Source organism: Typopeltis vanoorti, chromosome 1 (genome assembly GCF_054136105.1).
Source record: "Typopeltis vanoorti isolate ZY-2024b chromosome 1, IOZ_Tvanoo_1.0, whole genome shotgun sequence".
Lineage (NCBI taxonomy): Eukaryota > Metazoa > Arthropoda > Arachnida > Uropygi > Thelyphonidae > Typopeltis > Typopeltis vanoorti.
The window spans coordinates 183,431,263-183,456,025 of NC_143549.1; the positions used below are offsets into that span (position 1 = coordinate 183,431,263).

The following is a 24,763-nucleotide window of genomic DNA, read 5'->3' on the forward strand; positions in this document are numbered from 1 at the left end:
TACTTATTTAGCTATCAACACTGTGTACTACTGTAACCTGTGTCTTGGTGCAGTATGACCTTTGCTGTCCTTACACTATAAAACCCCAAATCAATCAATCAATCCCACCCCAAACAATATGGTGCTAGTACAACACTTATTCACAAAGCTTTCAACCTCTGTTCCAACTAAGTTTCCCTTAGCTGAACTCTCTTTTATTCATCAGACTTTTCTGTCCAATGGCTCCTCATCCTCAAGATACTTGAGGCGCACACTTTGGTTGCTTACTTGGATAAAGGATTAAACTAAATTTAGTATCATATGTTGCACTTTCGAGCAGGCCTACACATTTTACTGGGTAAGCTTCCTTACGCAGTAAAATGTAACTGATAATCCTGCAGAATAAGTTGGTTGCTCCTTATTCCCAGTAGTATCCCATGTCTGTCGAAATGTGTGCTCACGGGGCAGGTTTGCCTGCTTTGCAGGAGGAAAAACCCCAGGATAAACTGGGGAAAAACCCTGCAGTCTACACCCAAGACTGGCTAACTTGGCTATGGCTGAGGAAGATCCTTAAGCTCCTCACATCTCTGACGGGAATCAAACTTAGGACACTCCTTCCCCAGGCATAGCATTATACATGTCTGCAAGGAGATGTGCCTTTGCATTATGGGAGATACTAAGACAAGTAGGGATGAGATCTTGGTCCACTTTTACCACGAGTTGCTGCAGTCCTGAAGATACTTCAGGCATAAACTTTGTTTGCTTACACTTGGATAAAGGATTAAACTAAATTTATTATTACCCTTCCCTAGGCATATGGTTGCAAAGTGCACAACCACTAGGCTAACCATGAGGACACGAAAAAAAAAAAAAAATTACATACAGATTACAGTGATGCCATTAGTATTCCTTATATGTGGAACACCTCAGAAAAAAAAAAAAAAAATAGCCAGAACTTTAAAGAAATATGAACTCTGCACTGCTTTCAAACTTCCTCTGAAGCTGGCTGCCCTTATCCATCCTCCTAAAAATTCACTCCCTTCCCCTCTCTGTTCAGGTGTTGACAAGGTTTGTTCTTGAAACATATTATGGTAAAACTGGGAGATCTGTCAATATCTCCCTTGAAGAACACAAAAAATACATCCACCACCATAACTATGGTCAATCAGGCATAGCTGGTCATGCATTGGACACACTGTAAAGAATCAAATGGAAAAAACTAAATGCTTCACTGCAACAAATACAAACTTAATCTAAATAAATATGGCTGTGTTAAGCTTACCAAGATTTGGGAAACTAATTCTTAGGCTACTTGCACAACAGAACCCAGAGAGAGGGTGCCCTTCACAGGACTTCAGTATGTAGTCTAAGTTTTTCCACTTATTGTTGTGTATTTTTTGTGTACTATTACAATTTTAAGTTTGTATTCCTGATGATATCTCTTGGACAAAGACAAAATATAGTAACTATTAAATAAACTTGTGTTTAATCATTTCTCTGTGATGTATTCAGTCCACTAAACCTAATGAGTGTAAACATCTAAGCCTAAATACGCCATGTAAGAGGTAAGTACAATATACTAATGGCAGTATCCATGCATTGAGAAATGTGACTTAACAAAATTTAATATACTTATATGAACAAAATTTGAATGTGAAAGATTTATATATATAATAACTGTGATACTGTACAAAGTAATCATAAGTAATGTTTGTGAAATATTTCTTTCACCTGAATAACAATGGCAGCATCCGTTTGCAACTTGATTAACTTTTGTAGTTTATATTGTTGAAAAGCACGCTGAATATACATTGCACTCAGATGAATATGAGCTACATGTGCAAAATTTTTCAAATATTGTTCTCGAGCAGCCTGAAAGCAAAAAATTAACACTTTGATTATGCATTTTTTTTTTTTTTAAAATGACCACATAACAGGCATGTTCAATTTTATCTCTTAAATTCTCTTTTTTAAAAGAATTAAATACTATTAAATGATACATATTCTGCTATAAAACACTATGAATGTAGCTGTCATCTGAAGAATGACCTGTCAAAGAAAGGCAAGCTTAATAAATTAATCAAAGCATATTTGTGAAAGGAAGTTGACAAAGTATTCAAAATATTTACATATAATATTTAAATACTGAATCAAATTATAATGTAACTTCATTTTTAATTAAAATTTTATTCAAAACAATGTTTTTGATTTCAGTTTAAAATTGTTAAATGAGGTGCATAACAAATGATAAAATGGTGGCAAAAAATATCCAAGGAAGGAAGGAAATAAGAGTATCATATGTGAGGTACAAAAGCGCCAACAGAAACTTGAAAGCTAAGTTTTTCACTGCATAAACTTTTAAAGTTTTTTTTGGTCACAATGCCAAATTCCATGAGCAGTAGAGATTTCACGTACCAATTTATAAAAACTTGGCTTATAACATGTTGATCAATTTTTCACTCTAGGCATATAAATCTGTTTTGCCACTACAGACAGACAGATTGAAGTCCAAAACTAAAATTACTCAACAATTTTAACAGATCCTAAATAGCAAATTGCACTAAATTCCATCCAGCCACTGTGTAATTATATATCAATATGAATAATTTCATTGAAATGCAATAAAAATAATTCAACTGAAACCAAAAGTGGACTTCATGGACATCGTTTTGTGTATATCCTAAATCCCATATTTTATTAAAATCTATCCATGGAGCCAGAGCTGAGTTACTGCAACATGTTTAATCCCTCTGTTTGCTTGCAAATGGTCAGACTGAAACAAAAACTGGAATAGATGATAAATTTTTGTAATTCCAAATTCCAATAAAATCCATTTAGCTACCGTGCCAGAATACCTTGAATACAGATGAATAAAATAAACCTAATAAAGTGCCTACATATTTTGTAAGAAGATAGCAATACCTAATAAGTATTTATAATTTTTTTTTTCACAATTGTTTATTTCTTACTTATTGTAAGATAAAATATGGTACTACTTGAATTTTGACTGTTTACATCCATTTTACAAAATACTTATTACTTATTATTATTTGAAACCTCCAGGGAGTCCAAAGACTCATCGAGGGAGGGCACCTGCTCTACAACTTTGTCTCCATCACTCAATCCACCAACTGACCGCAACTACACCAATGGCATCTACTACCGCCCACCACTACCAGATTTCCAGAGACAATCACAACATCCATGCTCGCTGCAGGATTAAAACCCGCAGCCTTTTGGCTGGAGAGCAGATACACTGACCACTCGGCCAGCCAGCCAGGCTAAGTACAATTTTTTTTTCTTTTATCACCAAAATACTGCTACAAACTCATTATTTATTGCTATAAAATTAAATCTAGTTTTAAATCGCAGAAGTCACAGCAATTCATTATATGACAAATTCTCTGCAATGACACAATCCCTGATATCAATATCTCACACTCACACACACACACACACACACACCATATTAACAACCATTATTAATAATCTGAACATCAATTAGAAAGTATTACAGGTTCACAATCCTACCAAATGTCATGTGGCATGTTTTTTATATTCCCACCCATGAGTTTAAGTAAACTTATACTATCTTTATACCATGGATGGGTTTAAGGATTTTTTACCTATTTTTAATTAATTATATTATTATTGTTATTAAGATCTAGAGGGAGTTAGGAACTCATTGAGGGAAGCCACACTATTGAAACCAACTGCTATACCTGTTCTTGAATTCATTCACACTACTTGCATACACAAGATCTAATGGCAATCCATTCCAATCACGCATCACTCTATGAGAGAAAAATCTACCCCAACCCTCTTCTTGATACTATTCATTCTCAACTTCCAAGGATGCCCTCACATCCTCCCCACTTCATAAAATGAAAAATTCCATTTACTGAAATTCTGTATAAACCTTTCAGAAGTTTGTAACTCTCAATCATATTACTCCTCTTTCTCCTGTTTGCTAGTCTGAATTCTCAATCTGTCTTCATAATTAATATTCCAATCCTGATATCATTTTTGACACACTCCTTTGCATTCTCTTCACTGTATCAGAATCACAGCAGAAACCAGACCTAAATACAATAGTTTAAGTGATGTCTTATCAAGGTCTTGTAAAGAGACAATGACTTCCTTATCTTTATCATCATGTCAAGGTTCATTTCAGCATTGCAATTATTCTGTGATGTGTATTTACAATTTCTGCTATATAACCCTTGAACTTCACTTTCTGTCTACTAGAACTCCAAGATCATTAGCCTGATCAGTTTCTTCTAGCATAATCCCACAAATATAATATGACATTGGATATCTAATCATAACAAAGAGCATAACCTTACATTTATTAACATTAAACTGACAGCCATTTTCACATGCCTGCAATTCCAGCCTATTCAAATAATTCTGCAAGTATTGCATATCATCAGCACTCCTGATAACCCTACCTATCTTTGCATCAACATCAAATAGCCATATGTTGCCTGTCAACTCCTTACTAATATCATTCATGTATAGATTGAATAACAGTAAACCAAGGACTGATCTTTGAGGCACACCACTGTTTACCTTGAGCCTTGCAGATTCACACCCCAATACATGACTTTTTGATATTTGTCAGTTAGTCATCCTCTTATCCATGACATTAGTTTATTGGCATGGATAAGAATGGTTACACAATTTATGCAACAGTCTTCCATGCTGTATTCTGTCAAAAGCCTTTGCAAAATCCAAAAGTATCATGGTGTATCCATTCCTCTTGTCTAGTTCAATGGTAACATTATTATAGAATGTGAGCAAGTTGCTAAAACACAACCTTCCCTTAGTAAACCCATGCTGTTCATCACAAAATAGAGATTCTGTCAACCCATTTCTGAATGAGAGCCCTAACCAATTTGTCCAAAATCTTCACCATCACTCCTGAGCTAGTGATTGGTCGATAATTGGTTACATAGCTCTTGGTACCACCCTTGTGCAATGTGATTACCATACATTCTTTCCACTCCTGTGGAATCTTTCCTGTTCTGAGACTCAAATTATATAACCTGGTCAAAGGAATAGCCAGTTCAGTTGAACATTCTTTTAGCATCCATGTTGATATCCCATCAGTTCCTATTGCAGAATTCTTATTCAGTTGTGCAACAACTCTAGTACTTCCACCACATATGCGAGTTTCCTCATCCAGTGAAGAGGTAGTGGTGAGTTCAATGATGCATATGTTGCAAAATATTTAGCAAAATGGCTACTCATTAGTTGCACAATCACTTCTGCATCAGTCACCCACATACCATCTACATTCGGTAGAGTTATTGTTTCAAATTCATGCTTTCTTTTACTTGCATCATAACGAGAGAATTCTTTTGGGTTATCTTACTTAACTTGCAGAGCCAGTTTCTTCTTATAGTCAGACTTAGATTTTTGTACAACAGTTGTGACTCTTCTGGACTGCTGTTTATAATTATCATAATCGACACCATCCTTATGCACATGGTATTCCATCCACATTGTCTATTTCTTATGAATGTCTTGCTTAATTAGATTACACATCCATTTCACTCCTACTCAATTTATTCTTTAAACTCTAGGGACACATTTGGATATTGCATCATTAAATATTTTTAAGCACTTCCCACATACACTGTCGATATCCTTCCTATCCAACAACTGATACCATGGTACAGAACCCAGCATGCTCCTCAGGTGGTCATAATTTTCTGCTTTGTAGTTCAGCATGTACCCTTTTCTGAACAGAACATTCATAAACTTAAGCCACTTACTAAGTGAATATCACATGATCACTGTCACCAACCAGAAGCAGAAATAGTTGCATCTTTAATTGAAACTCCCTTTGACACTATAATCAGATCTAATACTCTTCGACCACAAATTCCTTGTCACATGCTGCTTGAGGAAGCCGTCTCGCAACACTCAAAAAAATTCATATTTGGTATGAATTTTTCATACTGAATTTCACAGTCAGCCAATCAATGTTTGGATAATTAAAGCCCCCCCTCCCCCCCATTATGATTACTCTTTTCACACCCATCGTCTTTATTTGGTTATGCATTTCTTTCTTTGTCACCAGCAACTGATTCACCTGGTCACAACATCCCACTATGTGTTTGATCAAGTTAGACTCCACCTCACACCAGATGGCTTCAAATTCAATGCCACATGAAAACCTGTTGCTAGTATTGCAGTCATAGGTCTCAACTCTAACTGGATTCAAGTCATCTGATATCATTTGGAGTACACCCCCCCCCCTCCACTCCTATCTTGCCTATCCTTTCTAAAAATGATATACTTTTGCATCAAATAACAATATGTCTGCTTCTGATAGCCAGGTCTCCTAATGCCCATGACATGAGGTCCCAATATAATAACCGCAACCAAACTCTATTCCTTTGTTTTTGATACTCATAGCATTCATGTACAGATCTAAGTTACCTGCATGTTCTTTTGTATATTCTTGTCTGTGGTCTGCATGACAGTTCAATAACTTACAGATCTCTTTTGTTATCTAATTCCTTAAACAGTGCTATTATCAAATGGAAGAATGTTGTAGTCTGTTTAGTCAAAAATCAGTAGAACATATGCACAGGAATTTTCATCTGCAAAACAACTTATCCCTAGTGGTAAATATTACAAGGTTATATTAGTAAAGCACTTCTCTCTAAAATACATACATTACTAAATGATAGTTTAGTGAAATGCACCATAACACTTTAGACACTGAAAATTAATTTTGCCAAATAAAAGGTCAATTTACTGAAACTTCCACATACCTTTAACTTCTTCAAACTCTGATAATCACAAAATGCCTTCTGAATGATAGAAGCTGGCTTCTTTTCTTTCATTAATCTTGAAAACTTTGCACGTATAATAAATCCTCTGATATGAGCCTGAAAACGGATCCAAGTATGTATCTGGGTATGGAGTTTTTTAGACTGCAGTACACATCTATACCATCTTTGGATCTGAATGATACAGCTTTGCATTGCAGTGTATCTGGAAAAGAGAAAAGTAATCTATTGGTGAATTTAAGAATTGTAAAAAAAAATTAAAATATTTCAAGTGATTTACACTATCACAGAGAAATTTGCATAATCATCATCAATTTCCTGAAATGTACCCCCTCAAGGGGTGTACAGGATACTATGACAGTACTACACAATTAAGTTTATATTACTAATCTTCTGTCAACAAATTTTATTCCAAATTTTTCCACTTTTCAGCACTGTCAGATCTCATATTTCTGACTTCTAGGGTACTTCTGACTGTATCAATTCATAGATCTAGGTCCTCCTCTGAATCTTTTCCCTGCCATTTTGGCATCAAGCACCTGTTTTGATAACTTTTTCATCCCGTATTCTGTTTAAATAACAGCATCACCCTCAGATTAGCCTCTGTTTACACATTCCGGAACTAGACACTGCTAACAATGTCCTTCCTAATATATTTATTTTTAATATGATTCTGCTATTAGTGCCATCTAGCCACTCCCTTAATTTTCCTGATATCTATGGTCTCTAGTCCTTAAAACAGCTGTTATTTCTTACCTACCGCTCAGATCCATTACTTAAACTGGCTGAAACAATATACTGCTAGTTTAGTGTTTTGGGTGATTTTTCTATAAATTTAAGAAATATAAATATAAATTATCAGCTTTCTTATTCTGTTGTCTATTTCCATATTTAATTTGCCATCTTTACTAAACATTATGCCTAAATAGCTCAAACATTTTACTTTCATGTGTTTTCCATTATGCAATATCCTAGGAATGTCCAATTCATCCACCTCTGTTCCCATATTAGTGTCAGTCACATTACAAGGGCGGTCTGAAAAGTTCTCAGCCTCAACCATTGGCAAGATTTTTTTTTTTTTTCTAAGTTGGTACACCTGTCATAAGTGACCATGTGAAATTGCAAGTCATTCTATCAAGTAGTTTGTTTTATACAGCTGTCCTGTCTGAAGCAAAAGTGTTGTCTGTATCCCTTGAAATGGATAAAATTGAGTATCGTGCGGTTATATTTTTTATATTTATTTTATAGTGACTGACACTATAAAATTCTTTGTAAAAGAAGGTTTAACGCCTAATGAAATTCATTCGAAGTTCATAAAAGTTTATGGGCACTTTTCCTTTGTTTTCGACAATTAAGAAATGGATTGCCAAGTTGAAACGTGGCCGTACCTTGAAGTTGATCCATGTGAAGGACATCCAAAAAGTGTAAAACCACCAGAAATCACTGATCAATGCATGATATTGTATTTGATGACCAGCGAGTCAAAGTGTGTGAAATTGCTTAGACTATAGGCATTTCAAAAGAACGTGTAGGATATATTTTGCATGAAGAATTGCAAATGAAAAAGCTTTGCATAAGATGGGTGCCGCACTTGCTCACAGCAGATCAAAAATGCACTTGCATGAAAATCTTTGGAGCATTTTAACAAGAATAAAACTGATTTTGTGCATCTATTTATTACTATGGATGTGGCTTGGATTCACTATTACACACCAGAATCCAAACAGCAGTCAAAACGGTGGACAGAAAATGATTATTCAGCGCCAAAGAAGACAAAGTCGGTTCCATTAGCAGGAAAGGTCATGGCATAAGTGTTTTGGGATGCTAAAAGCATTTTGTTTATTAATTATCTTGAAAAGGGTAAAACGATAACCAGGGAATATCATTCCGATCTTTTAACCAGACTAGACGAAAAAATTCATGAGAAAAGACTTAGTTTGCAGAAGAAAAAAATCATCTTTCATCAGGACAATGCACCTGCCCAGAAAGGCATTTTGGCAATGGAAAAATTACGGGATCTGCACCATGAATTGTTGGAACATCCATCCTATTCCCGAGACTTCTATCGCTTCCCAGAACTAAAACTCTTCTGCGCTGGTCAGCATTTTTCTTCACATCAAGAGATGATTGCAGCTGTAGAGGGGTATTTTGCAGATTTTACTGAGAACCACTACAGGGACGGGATAATGGTGCTGGAGCATCGCTGGAATAAATGTATTAGTCTTAAGGGAGATCATGTTGAAAAATAAAAATTTTGAAATTATAAATTCGTTTTTTCATTGTTAGGCCAAGAACTTTTCAGCCCACCCTCATATGTTAAAGAAGTGATCTTACTTGAAAGTATTCACTTGCAAAGTGGTCACTCAGTAACTCAACTATCATCTGCTTCTGTCACCCCATGACCATCAACACTCATTAAGGTTAATTTTCCAGTCATTCTTCCTCTTACTTGCCACATAACCAAAGAACGCTTTGGGATTTCCATTGGCCTGCTTGGCTAGATTCTTCTCTCTAATCTGATTTTGTCTTCTTTGCCATGTTGGTCACCTTTCTTGCCTAAGCCTAGTACTGTTTGTGAGTTTCCTGGTCAACTTTCTCTTTATATATCCTCCACAGCATTTTCTTCTCTGCAGCTGATGTGCAATGATATTACTCATCCATCTAACCCTATCTGATTAATTCTCCTTTCCTTAGGTATACAATTTAATATTTCTTCCTCTAGATGACCCTTAACTATCTCCCATGTACTAGTAACATTCTTACCTTAGTGCTTTATGCCATGGCACAGATTTAAGCTTCTTCCTAAGCTTGTCATAATCACCTGCCTTGTAGTTCCACATATATACCCTTCTTGACAGAATATTCCTCACATTTTACAATCTCCCAAGTCAAGACTGCATGGTCACTTTCACCAGTTGGAGACAATGTGGCCACATCGGTTATAGATAGTTCTTCTGATCCTATGACTAGGTAAAATACTCTCACACCCTTAGTCCTCTCCATCAGCTGCTTCAAGTAATTATCTCTCAGTAGGTGTAAAAATTCCATTTCCTTCCTGCCATCTTTTTTCCTTCCAGTCTATATCTCCATAGTTGAAGTCCTCCATAATAATCATTCAACCTGTTCTCATTGTACTAATTTGCCAATGCATGTCATCCAGATCATCTGTGGAACTCCCTGACTTATAGCGACAACCAACTGTATATTTTGTCTTACCTGCTTTGATCTCACACCAGACTGCTTCAAATGAACAGCTACATTTCCACCTATCTCCTTTTTGGCTGCAATTCATCTGCTATCATCAGTATCCATCCCAATCCTATATTCTCTATTTTCCCTGAAAAACACTAAACCCTACACATTCTATTCCTGTAACAACCTCATCTGCTGCTAGCAAAGTCTCACTAATACCAAACACTCCTCCCTCTTGTTCTTGATACTTCTGGCATTAGTATATAGAAACTGCAACATCCCTTTAGGTCTCCAACCACCTTTACTTCCTGAATTGAACCCTATTCATAATTTTTTCTTGAGAGACTACATTACACACTTGGTCATTCTCACACTCACTTGTCTCATGGGTGCCTTCATTTGCCTGAATTTGCATTTCAGCATGCTCAGTGAACAAAGCTCTAACACCTAAACCATTTAGGCAGTCCATCAGCATTATACAAATCCTTTCCATCAAACACAGACCACAGATCCAGAAATTCTACATCATTCCTTCTGCACAACCTACACACTGATTTATTAGCTATCAACACTATCCTCCTCAGTTCACGTCTAAAATAGTGTGGCAGAAGACTTACAATCTTCACCTTCTTGCTCTTAAGTTTTACCTCTTCTATCAACCCTTTACATCCTCCCTCATAGATAACGTCTCACCTCTCAAATCATTTATGCCAACGAAGGAATCAGTTCCTTTGCCTTACCTTTTTGCATCCAGACGGTGTGGCTAATATTGCGAATTTTTGCACCAGGGAAACATGATTTTGTCACACTTTCATTAAGTATTCTCCTGATCATTGAGTCCCCATACATAATTGTAATTTTCTCCTTGTTTTTCTTTTTTGTTTGCTCAGTCTTTATGACTACTTGGGACTGCCTGCTTCTTTCTCTTATCAGCCCTGCTTATGTCTTGCCACTTCTGCATTTTTTTTTCAATTTCATGCTTCGTCCTATTAAGGATCACATTCAAGCATACTATTTCTTTATTTATCTCCATTTCATTCTCCCCTATTTCCATGGCCACATGTTCGACATTAATTCCGATATTGTCCATCCTACCGTCAATTTTGTCCACTCTACTAACATTTGTTGCATTCTGGTCACCTAATAGGCACTCAGTTTTGAAACATTTAATACACACTCTTTCTCCAGTTTCAATTTCCTTCCACAAATCCTTTAATTTTCTCAATGAATAGATTTCACACACACTGCGCTGCACAAAATCCTGCAAATTCAAATCGTCCAACAATGTGGACGATTTGAATTTGCGGGATTTTGTTTAAAAATAAAATAAAAATACAAGGTTTACTTACAAACTAAATAACTCAGGCAATCATACATCCATTTAAAACAAAAAATACAACAAATTAACCTAATATTATCAACTAAAATACGAAAAAGTTACTTATCCTTACGGAGTGCTGGGTTTATGAAACCATTTTGCAGAACACTTTTTCAAATAACGAAACCTGTGGTGCGTTCATAATTAGAAGAAACACACGTATAAACTGCAGTGAAAATGATTTAATTGTAAATATTTCATCCTAAGTATCTTAGGACATCATCAGTACAGTATTTAAACAAAATTAATATACGTGTGTTTCTTCTAATTATTACAGAACACTGTAGAGGAGCAATTGGCATTAAGCTGTAGTGCAATTACTTTTATCTATTTCAGTTCTTTTAATAGTTGTTTGTATTGTTATACTTCTAATTAATCTACACTACCAAATGTGGTTCGTATTACACTATATATATAATTTCATTTAATAATGAAATAAATCAGGACACTTATTAAGAATTCTTGCTTTATCTTTTAGACTCATTGCTAATGATCATCTGGGTCAAATATTACAAACATACGTGTATGTTGGCACTGACATACATATGCTTGTCACAATACCCATTTTTCACCCTCCACAATAATCTCCATATAATATATGTTTTGTTTAAGAGAAAAACAGAAAGACATGATAATGTTTCCATTATAACAATGGATTTCACTCATTTTAGCAGTGTGCACTATTGCTAGCAAATAGCATGCGAGTCCAAATGCACCATATGTATTCTTTTGGACTGGAGAAGGTAATGAAATTTATTGAGCGGCATGTCCAAGAGGAATAGGATATATATTGTATGTATTCATAAGTTGAAACAATGTTATACAATAGTAGAGAATGTAAAAAAATCTACAACAAATTAAGTTATGATTTAATTGCCCAGAAAACCAAGTCCCTACACTGCACCAAAACTTGGTTTGAAAGAAAATTCAAAGAAGCCTGTGAAATGCTGAAACATCATCCAAATCTGAACAAAAATGATGGATTAATTATTCCAAGAATTTGGAGGACAAATCTTCAACCCATATAGCATTCAGAACAACCCCAAACAGAAGAAAATCTTAATGCAAGAAGACTTTGGAAATTGTTTAATGTAGTTTTTTTTCTTCTTTCTCTACCAGAGAAAAGGCTATAAATGATTAACAAACATTTAGATTCATCTTACTTTTGTGTAGTGTCATGTAGCTTGTATCCTGTATATATGTATGTTTTCCTGATGATGACCTCAACACAGAGGTCAAAATGTTGAATGTTACTATGGAGACACAACACGTGTTAGAATAAATTCTTCACTATGTAAACAAATACTAAGTTTAGCTTCAAGTACTTGAAGTTAAACTTAGTGTTCAGTTTGTGTGCAAATTTGAAGTACATCATATTTGTAACAGAAATTGAACTGCTGTCAGATTTGATATTCCATGTCTGAGAAAGACAAACCGAGAATCTGTCCAAACAACTCAAACTTTCCTTGCCACACGTAGCTGCAATCATTTGCTGTCTTTATCATTCTCTAAGCATCAGAGGCCTGAAACAACTAGAGGTGGTTGATAGTTGATTGATAGTATCTGATCCACGGTGGGTAATTGCAAACATCAATCTGTTCCCAATGTTAAGAAATGCTGAAAGAACCATTAGAGTTGGTCAAATGAGTGTAGATGTGCTGATTATCTTAATCAACAGATTGATATCTCTTTACCTTAATGAAAGTGAGGAGATGGAATGATACTGATGCGAGACACCTGGATTAAGTGAGACACATGGAACCGATTTAGGAGAGATGAAAGTTGAAAGAATTATATGGTCTGGGAAAAGTACAAAAAATGAAGTGGGATATCTTTTCACTAAAAGATACAGATAATCACATTAGCATATAAACTAGTAAACAAAGAATAATTATGGCAAAGTTAGCACCATTCACCATCACAATGGCCCAGGCATACTCATCAACTTCACAAAATAGTGAAGAAAGCTATTCTATAACTATGAAGTGATCTTAGAATCAGTATGAGAGAGAGAGATACTGATACAATGAATGAAAATGGAACAACTGAGCAATGGAAAAGGGTAATGTAGAAATGCAGAAGTTTTTTTTTTTTTTTTTTTTTTACTTGGTTAGGAAGTAAATCTTGTTTAATCCTTCATCCAAGTATAAGCAAACAAAATTTGCATGAGACTAAAACTTACAGAGACTAATTGTACACAGAGCCTAATGACTTCACATCAATTGCAAACTTCCCTTTTGGAAGTGCATAATGCTTTGCATCAATAGACAGATTTTATAGGGTCACTACCAAGAGCAGTTTGACCTTTATTTCGGTCTCATACTAATAAAGGTAAAAAATCTAATGTAGTTCTATGAATTAGATGGATGTGAAAGGTATTGAATGTAGAAAAAGTAAACTGAAAAGAGAATCTAAGGAAGGAAATAAACAGAAGTACTTATGATGATATTAACAGAGATATGATTAACTTTGGAGAAAGTATTATGCAAGCAGGGATGAAATGGAAGCAGCATTCAATAACAGATCAGAAAATGTCATGAGTGGTGCTAAATCTTACAGAGGGGACAGGAACCTGAGATATTTATTATGGAATATCAACAATAATGTAGAGGCTTTCATGAAAAATTATGCAAAAAGGGAAGATGATTTTGGGTAGCAACAGTATTGGGATAATAGATTGAACAAGTGAATAAATGTAGGGGAAGTGAGCTAGAAGAGATTAGAAGCTGCTCATATCTAGGGAGCAACATAAACTATTTAGACCTTAAAAAGGAGATTAAGAACTGCATATAGATAGTATACAGAAAAGTAAAGCAATAAGCCTTGAAATAAAGCTGAGTACTGGAAACATGATAATCATAAGAAATCTGTATATAGGCAGATAACGGTCAAAGGTTTTATAAGGTGAAATACTGGCATTTAAAAAAAAAATACTAAAATAAAAAGTTCTACCCTGCGCTAGAGAACAAACATGAAACTTTTTTTCAAGCCACTTCAAACCTCCAATAAGTGGAAGGTATTTTCATACTGGCAATGAAATTAATCTCCCATCCTGCAGCCTATTGGTTGGAGAGAGGAAATTCTAATCACTCAGCCAATCAAGGTCAGCAAAATGCTGAAGTATTTATAATTAGTAATTATCAAACAAATTCTTCATTAACCTACCAAAATACTACATCATATTTATGTTTCCAGTACACTGGACCACCCTTTCTTAACCAGCTCTCCTTTCAAATATACAGTCGACTCAACTCTCCTCTTGATAATGCAGATAAATGGAATGAGATGACCTCTGTAATTTTTATCTTCCTTTCCAGTGTGATTACTCTTTCCACTTTTCCAATCCAAATGCCTACTCAAACCAAATAACTGAAATACTCCTTGCTGGAATAAATTCCTTTATCTCTAATTCCTGGCAAAACCCTGGACCACCAAGTAAGCCTTGGCTGTCCAACAAGCCAAAGTAATCTAAAAACACCACATCACGAGTAGCTTTTGAAGAATTGCAGCTTTACATTCAATCTGCAACATCTATAAAAAACTAACAATGTAAATTCCCAGTCTGTGTGGTTAGCTAAGTGGCTATGTGCTTTGAAACCATATGCCTAGGAAAGGAGTGTCCTGGATTCATTTCCTATCACTGACGTGAGGAGCTTAGGATCTTTCTCAGACATAGCCAAGTTAGCAGGTCTTGAGCGTGGACTGCAGTTTTTTTATTCCCAGTTTATCATCCCACAAGCAGGCAAACCAGCATTGAGAACTCAGTGCTTCTACAGACATAGGATGCTGAGAGGCATGGGCTAACCACCTTATCCCTGTGTACGGTTGCAGTTAAATGAATAGAAAACCCTCAACATTACAAGATAAAAGAGGGGAAAAGGAAGAAGACAATGAAAATCCAACTATGTACAGGCTTGATGAGAAAACGTATCTTCCATTCCTTTGCTAAGGCTGTGAGATGCAACTTCTGCCTTTCCATCTTTCACATGTAGGTGGTACCACTGTAACATCACACAAAGATAATGGTGACCTCCACATCATTCTTTTTTTAACTATTGGCAGATGACCAAGGAAAATCACCTCCTACTATACCCAGAAGAGCTCAATGCAGGTAAGATCAAAGGGACATGCACAATGAACTGTTCTTAGTATAGTGGGAGATGATTTGTCTGCATAAGAGTTGGAGAAGAATTATGCCAGGAGATCAGACTATTCTTTGGGTGATGTTACAATGATACCATCTAGATGTGAAAGAAATGGAAGGGCAGATGTTGCATCCAACAGCCTTGACAAAAGAACAGAAGGAAAATTTTCTGCATATGGACTTTTCAATGTTGGATTTTTGATTAATGGATGTTGCAGACTGAATGCAAAGCTGAAATTTTTGAAAAGCCAGTTAAGCATGGAGAATTTTTATTATGGCCTACTTTGGTATGCATGTTGGAGAGCCAAAACTTAGAGGTCAAGAGTAGTGGCTGGACTTAGGGGATGACAGCCTTCATTCCAGCATGGAGGATTTTAATTATTTGGTTAGAACAAATGTTTGGATTGGTAAAGTGGAAACCATAATCCAAGGAAAGTAGAAACAGAAATTGCAGGTTATTCCATTTGATACTGTTTTAGATCTTGGATACTACCAACAGATCAGGAACTTACTGGAATAGTATATAAAGCTATTAAGGATTTTTCTGATATCAACGTCTTCTGATCCTGATTGCATTCCCCCACCTGATAATGTTTAAAATTTACACATTCAACCTTATATTATTTATATAAACCATCATATTCATAACATTCATCCAGTATTTACCTGACAGCACAGAAGAAAATCCATAAAAGGGTAGGTATGTCACTCAAACTATTGTCCCCTCATCTCAATTACCATAAAAAATGGCAATGGTAATCAACAGTCAATTTTTTCACTATTAGGTAATTGGTGGGAGGACCACTGTTAATTAGTGATCAGCAATATGAATTTTGCAACCGAATAGATCACTTAGCCAACAATATGCAAGGCAAGGAAAGGTTTGGAAAAACTTGTGTAATTGAACTTGACATTTCCAGGGCATATGAATCAGAGGATTCCTTATCAAGCTACCATGTTATGGTCCGACTTTGAAACTTTGCAACTAGGTCATCAGTTCCTCTCCACCCCCATCATTCACTGTGTCACCATAGACGGCTCCCTTTCGCTACTGTGAAGTTCCACTTCACACTTACTGAGCCAACACAACTCATTAGCCTCATTTAGTCTCTCTCAGTTCTTTTGAAACAGCTTCCTTCCCAGTTTTTTCTCAAGGATTGCAACCTGCATTAGTTCAAAAAGCACATCAACAGATTTCTTCTTAACCACTTGAGCACACATAACATTGTTGTGACAATTAAAAGAGCAGATACGCTATCGCCAAATGGATAGCGTATCTGCTCTCCAGCCAAAAGGCTGTGGGTTCGAGTCCTGCCGTGGGCATGGATGTTTGTGATTGTCTGTGAAAGCACTAGTGGTGGTAGTCAGCAGTAGATGGCGTTGGTGTTAAATGATGAAAGTTGGTGGAGTAGTGGGATGAAGAGTTGTAGAGTTGATACCCTCCCTCGATGAGTCTTTGGACTCCCTGGAGGTATGATATAATAATAATTCCTTTGTTTCAGTTTCAACTTCATGATCATGCTTGTCCATTGATGATGGCCTATTAGTTTCAGGCCAAAATATTTGCAATGATAAAATTATTAATTATCTTTGTGAATATATCTCAAGGAGAAACATGGTTCCTATGAAAACAGTCTAATAGTCCAAATCACAGAAAAAATAGCCACTTTCATAGAATGGCAGGAGAAACTGTTGCAGAATAGGCATATACGCAGATATGCAAATAACAGAAGAAAGAGGTCCTCACCATCAAGCATATGCCTAGTTTTGGCACTATACCACTGCATTTTGCATCTGTAAATGCTACCCATAAGAAGTATGGGTCAAGAAAGTTGCAATATGGGATTATCAAAATTGATCTGATTTAACTCAAAACCTGGTGGTAAATAAACGAAACATACTAATAAGAAATTCTGCTAAGAGGCAAATGGCTACCACTTCCACAGTCATGATAAGCTGAATGTGTTGAAAAGGAATATGATTGTCCATAAGGATAGACACTTCCATAAGTAGTCCCATTTCCAGTTTTGTCCTTATAAATAATAGTGAAATGTTTTAAGGTGAAGTATTGGCTGAGCATTGACTACATGTCTCATGCATACAGAAACAGATTGGTTTGTATTTCTGCAGAAGAACTTTGATATTCTTAGTATTCTGTCAGAATCCATGGCAATTCCACTGTGAGAATTGTAACGAATATTCTTTTGGGTTTGTAGATTCATTTAATGTCTGAGTGGCTGTCTGGCTTATGTTTTTTAGTTAATTTAGAGAAGTATGGACAGCCAGCGTCCATCTTTTTCTGTGGTAAAATACATAATACATTCTAAACCATGAGTATATCCATACAGGTGTTCTACAGTATTTTTATTTATGTAAATTAATGTAAACTTAAATATTCTGTTTCAAATTACCATTTTCAGTTGTTAGTGTATTTATATTTATGAGAACTGCATAATTAATTGCTTATTTTTATTTGTGCGTGTGTGATAGTTGTGCATTGTTTACATATTATGTTTATGTGCAGTGTTAATATTTTATGAAGTGAACGTAGTAGAAGATTTGCTTATAGTTTACTGTATCCAATATAAGTTAGAGTTTAATTTTACCTATGTTCAAAATGCCTAAGTATTTTAAACATTAACGTAAAAACATTAAAGTATTTTAAAAGACTTCCTCAGATGACTGAAAATGCGAGTTTTTACCACTTTCAAGAATAGTGCTATGAAGATAACGTATGTGCTGAAGCATGTGCAAGTAAAAAGAACACAGTAACTAGTAAACAGCTGAAGAGGGCTGTTGAGTAAGAAAGATATAGATATAGTGATATGGAAAAGTTTTTGGAACAAGTGAGAAAAAAGTTCCTATGCCCTCCAATAAGCAGGGCAGTGGTCTAGCACCAGGCAATGAAGTTCATCTCCCACCTAAAGAACAATCACAAACATTCATGCCCACAGCGGAACTCAAACGCATCTGTTGGTTGGAGATTGGGTATGCTAACCAATCGGCAAACCAGGCCAGCAACAAACATATAATTTAACGAGTGACACATTAGAATAGTAATGATTTAATAGCTGTTTCAAAGATTAGATATAGCAAGTTGATTTTAGGTGTTGGATAATTTTTCCTTGGAATTCTTTCATACAGAAAGAGGATAAATGTTATTAATTTTGAAGAAAGATTATTGGTGATTTGTCTAGAAGGCACTTTATGGAGGAATGCTAAAGGGTGTTCAAAATTGAGGATTTTATTATAAAAGTATGAACTTCCATAACTTTGAACTATAAACAGGTATTCTACAGCTGTTTTCGAGATTTTGTAAAAGAAAAGTAGTTTCCAAAATAAGGAACTGTTTCTGCTGAAAAAAAAATAAACCGTTTTATTCAGCTTTTATTGGAAGTACAACTGAGTTAGAGAGAAACAGATATTCTTTTTTTGGCTGGCACATTATGGGCCTAGATAAGATGTGATTTAGTTAAGTATTTTTTTAGATTTTAAGTTGTGGTTAAAGTTCCGAATATTGTAAATTTCTTTTAATGTATTCTAGTATTATTAAGCTGTTTTTCATTCTTATATATAGAAGTGTAAAGACTCAATTTACTTAATTACTGTTGAAGTTACAATTGAATTTCAAAAATACAAAAGAATTATCATAATAAAATACATATCTAGGATCTTACTCGTGTGTTTAGATTTCAGAATAGAAATCTGATACCATTGGCAGCCTATTTTTACAATTGGCATAATTAATGGAAAGGAAAATGATGTAGTAATAACAATACTACTACATATTTTTTTTTGATGGGTTCTCATTTAGTGAGATCATTCAAAGGAGTTTTTTCAGGAGTGAGACTGTAGTAGCCTGGTGATTAATGCACTCCAAAGAGAAGCACTCACAATGTTCAGGCATGCTGAAATTATCAGATGATGGGATAAACAAAGGTTTGTATCCCCTTTGATATTTTCTTAACTGTTGCCTTCTCAGCATACGAGGATTTCCAGACTAGTGTGGGTGGCAGCTTCCCCTTTGCATCCTGATAGATCTTCTGTTTGGTCTCGATCTTTTGCATCTTTCTTTCTTCCTTTTTTGATATGTTGAGTAGACTGAATAGTCTCCCTTCATGGCACATTTTTTTACAGAGTACAATTTATTATGTTCTTCACAACCACATCAGGTAGAGTGATGACAAAGTTTGATCATGCCCATATTTCTGACATTAAAACATCTTGTAGATTTCCTGAAATAATCTAATAGTCATTAAAACATCTTGTAGATTTCCTGAAATAATTTAATAGTCATTAAAACATCTTAGTGGATTAGAGATACAGAGCGAAACAGGACAGCTGACACTTTTACAGATGCTGAAAGTTTAGGTACGTCAAATTAGGTGGATGTTCCTGGTCAGAACATCCACCATTCCTGATACACAGAAATTTAACCCCTGCCTAGGATCTTTCTCCTCAATTGGAATATCAAGACGCTCCCATTCTGATATCATTTCTCTAAAACTGATGAGTGTTTTATGAGGTGTTACTGTAATTGGTTTTCCCCTATGGATATTGCTTTCAGTACTTTTAAGTGTTGCTAACATGTTTCCAGAAGAATACTATCAGAACAGTTTTTTGAGATCCTACCAATTCTTCTAAACCACTTTGAATAAAGAAGGGTGAGATTTAATCTATTGGTTTTTCATCACCTATTGAATGGATGAGAAATATGGTATATGTATATATGTGTGTCACACATTTTTTTCCCCCTTATTTTGGCTATCAGATGATGTTCCTATGGTATCTAAACTTGTTTGGGGCATTATGATGTCCTCTGAAAATTTGAGAATGAAGGTGCTCAAAGAGATGTTTTGGTCCAGCATCAAAGATACCTACCAGCAAATGACCAAATATGGCCATCTATTTGTGGCAAGCAATAAATGCACTTGGAAGTGAAGTGCTAGGGATGCCCCAGATGTTATATGCTATATCCACACTGCAACAAGCCTTCCTTGTGCCTGTCCCTAAACCATAGGGAAGAAGACTTATTGCAACACTGTTGACCCTTGCATCCAAGCCCACTAGCTGACTGATCCTGGCTGGGATCCAGGACCATCCATCTTACTGAAGCAGGGGCCACAGATGTTATATGCCATGCCCACACTGCAACAAGCCTTCCTTGTGCCTGTCCCCAAACCATAAGGAAGAATTGTTTCAACACTGTTCACCATTGCATCCAAACCCACTAGCTAACTGATCCTGGCTTGAGATCCAGGACCAAAGTAATGCAAGCTTACTAGAATCCTCTCCTCTCTGGATGTCTATGTATTGTATGGCAAACACAGCAGAAATCATTAGATTCCAGTGATAGTGGTCTGGATGATAGGAAAGAATACTAAAAAAAAACTCAGGAGAATAATAAAAAAAAAAAAAAAAACTTAGGCGATATCATACAAGAAGAATGAAAGGGACAAGTATCAAGACTGGAGTCTCCTCCATCACAAAGAGGTGTCTCACATGGAAGGCAGTTTCCAGAAGGAAACCCTACCATCACTACATGAGACCAGGTAATTCACTCTCAGCTGAAAAGTCCACAATGTCTCCCCCCCCACACACACACACATTCTAGACAGGATCTGAACTCAGGTATTTTCACAAGCCCAAAAGGACAATAATGCTATCCTCCTAACTGTGCAATAATGGCACTAGAATAAATGGACTGAAAGATTACACAGTACTCCAGACTTTTTTTCATTTTTATAATTTTTTTTTGTCATATGTAAAACAGATTAGATAATTTTTGTACCATTAGAGCCTATTCCAATGAAAATCTACGACAGAAGTTCAGTATGAAAGAACATAAAAAGCAGTGACACAGATTGTCAATATAGCTATTTCTAATTTGACCATTAAACAATACAGAAAAGAACCCCTGAAAAAGATAAATTAAAAACAAGGTAAACAGAATCTGGAAAATCTGTAATTTAGTGGCTTCATTCACAACAAAAGGAACAACATAAATAAGATATTTAATTAGCTGTTAATATTTCACTACTGTAATACTTGGCATCATCAGAGCAAAAACTTCTTCAGTGAAAGCCCAAACATGAATTTATAGACAGGGTAGTTTACCACAAATACATGAGCAAATTAGCACTACTTATGTAGAGCTTTCAAAATTAAACTGGCTATTAAATGATATACATAAACTGTGTGAAATTTGAACGAAATCCTAAAACTGTGGACAGTCCTTTGCAATTCTGAAGTTGCAGTAAATAAGGAATTAAAAGCCAACAGCAGGGGGAAAAAAATTAATTAAATCAGCTACAATAGGATAACTTTTTTTTTTTTTTTTTTAATGTTGACTCCACACATGAAGTCACAAGACCTATAAACACTACAGTGCCATGTCTGAACAAGTGATTAAGGAGAGAAATGTAGCCTGTTGATATGTTTCTTAAAGGTTGAGAGGTTGTGCTCAGTGGGGAAAAACAGTATCGGGAAAGACTGTTCTAAAGAATAGAGGTGGAATGAAGGCAGTTGATGAGAAGTTAGTTCAGTGTGTTCAAAGATGTACAGTATATGGGTGTTGGCCAGTGGCTCCTCTAGTTTTTCTATGGTTAGAAGAAAGTGGAGGAATAGCAACAGTCAATGGCACAGAGCTAAAACAAAGTGCATATGAAGTGATTGAAGGGAGTCCATGAGGGGAAGGGTTGTCTATTAGGCAGACTGCCCTCTTAAATATCATCAAGAAAATTCTTAGAGAGAGCAATCTTGGGTGTTCCACCCCAAGTGTGGGAACAGTACTCCAAAGTAGTAATGTTTAATGAAGAGAAGTAATGTTTAGAATGGAAAAGAACACTAAGCTTTTTAAAGGCTAAACAAACTATGTGAGTAATATGTTTGTACCAGGATAAACTGGATGCAACAGTTAACCCAAGAAGAGAAATGATCATGAAAGGAAACTGGAGCATTATCAAAAATGAGAAGGGATGAGGTAGGATTTTTCTTGTGGATAATAAGACAGGCTTGAGTTGTTTTTTTTTGGCATTGAAATTTACTAAGTTGTCTTCAACCAATTTCAGGATGTTGAGGCATCTATCATTAGGTACTGCAGGGTTTATTGAATGATGAAGAGGAATGAAGGGTACCGTCATCGACAAAGCTGTGAATAGGATTTGAAGTCAGAACGGGAGTTTGATGTAAAGTAGGAAGAGTGTGGGTGAGAGTACAGAACTCTTAGGCATTCCAGCATTGATGGAAAATCTGATGAGAGGAAACCATCAAAGTAGGAAGATTGTGGGTGAGAGTACAGAACTCTTAGGCATTCCAGCATTGATGGAAAATCTGATGAGAGGAAACCATCCACCATAAGACGGCCTTTATCATATTCTCTGGAGTAGGGCTTCAGTTTCTGTCCCTCCCTGTTCATCTCTCCACATCCAAATCTTTTAACTAAGGAATTAGTATCTTTCCCAAAAGGCATCCTGATCACCTGATAAATATTCCTTGCTGCTGCTTACTTTGCCAGGTTGTGAGAGAATCAAATTACAGGAGCTTGCGGGGAGTACTGTCCAAGGCCATGCTTGGATTGAAGTCTGGGTACTCCCTGTGAGATTGATGACCTTCACCACATCCCCACTTTCAGCTGCATGTCCCCTTCTCTCTAAATTTCACATTTCTTTCACTTACAACCATGATCAACAAACCAAAAAATTCTAATCATTGCAGTTAAAAAAATAAATAAAATAAAATCTCAGAATTACAAACAATAAAAAAAAATTAGACTGACTTCCCTAACATCCAAGGTCTTAATTTCCATATTAGCAATATCCACTTCCCCCACCTACAAACATCCAAACCTGATATGCTATTTATCACTGAACTATAGCTGCCAACCTGTACAAGATCTAACCTAATTTTCTTCATTACATCATCTTCCATGAGGTCTTGTGACCTTTCATGTGTGGTCAACATAAAGCTATCCTTCTTCCTGCTTAGAGATCATCAATATGGATTCAAACATTCTCTCTCTCGCTTTCTTTTTTTTTTTTTTTTATGTGGCTCCCACCCACAAAAGATTTTACCTATAGTATATTCACACCATGGCTAGGCTAAGGATTTTTTCCTATTTTCATGAATTATATATATATATATATATATATATTATTTTATTTTTTTACCTGGTCCAGACACACTGTCCTAGAGACAAAACATAGAATTTTTTTCAAGCCACTTCAAGCCTTCAATAAACTGGGTGGTGGCCTAATATCTCCCACTCCCTACAGCATCTCTATAGCAGATTTCCTTGCCAATCTTACCCGCCTTTGGACGTACATCATGGAAACTTTTGGAGAAACTCAAGTAGTTGCTCTTAATATTTCCAAAGCATTCAATTGAGTCTGGCATTGTGGCCTTCTTACCCTTTGTGAATTGATCTTCCTCTCTACTACCTTGCTGCAGCTTATGGTGAATGATTTCCTTTCATCAGATATTTTCAATTAATGTTTATGTACCATTGGGTTCAGTGCTGTCAACTATATTCATCCTCCTATGCATCATATAATCTTCTCGCCCTGAAATCCAATCATACTCATAGTTCTGCTGATGACGGCAATCTCCACTCCCCTTTTTTCATTCCAAAAGCTTTTAGGGCGCAGATAACTCAGGCATGTCTTAAACACTGATTTCCTTACCATTCTCAAAGTGGGGTGAAGACAACTTCGTGAATTTCAAGGCCACCAAAACACAATCCTGCCTCATTTCCAGAAAGAAAGACCATGCCTCTTCCTCCTGCATTTTTGACAATATTCCTTTTGCCAACCAGGATCAACTTTCTCTTAGATTAACTTTCATATCTAACCTATTCTGGCATAAGCACATAAGGTCAATAGTCTCTTCTGCCTCCAAAAAAGCTTGGTATTCTTCTATCTTCCAAACAGTACTGCTCTCCTGTTCAACTCCTAACACTTTATAAAGCTGTACTCAGCCTTAGAATACTGTTCCCACATTTGAAGTGGTGCACCTAACATTTTTCTAAGAATGCTCAAATGACTGTACAGAAGGCATGAAAGTCACCTCCATATATGTTCTGCTGTTGCTGCATTGTATCTTCTATAGCTATTTCCATGGGAACTGCTCCACCAAACTGGCCACTGCATTCCATTACTTTCCTGATCTCATATATGAACACAAGAAGCTACTAGTCAACATCCACATACAATTCAACACCGAACTTATAAGAAAAAACTTAATCTTCTGCCTTCATTTCGTAACTTC

At 35.9% G+C, this 24,763-nt stretch overlaps 1 protein-coding gene across 1 annotated transcript in view; it reads right to left on the minus strand.

The window, feature by feature from the left end:
* The window catches only part of LOC150110692 (uncharacterized), a 464,373-nt gene that overhangs the window by 118,564 nt on the left and 321,046 nt on the right, over positions 1 to 24,763 (minus strand). The window contains exons 17-18 of the mRNA XM_090405298.1: positions 6,768 to 6,990; positions 1,711 to 1,851 (exon numbers count right to left, since the gene is read on the minus strand). Of these exons, the coding sequence (XP_090261424.1) occupies positions 1,711 to 1,851; positions 6,768 to 6,990 (364 nt within the window). The remainder of the gene's footprint in view (positions 1 to 1,710; positions 1,852 to 6,767; positions 6,991 to 24,763) is intronic.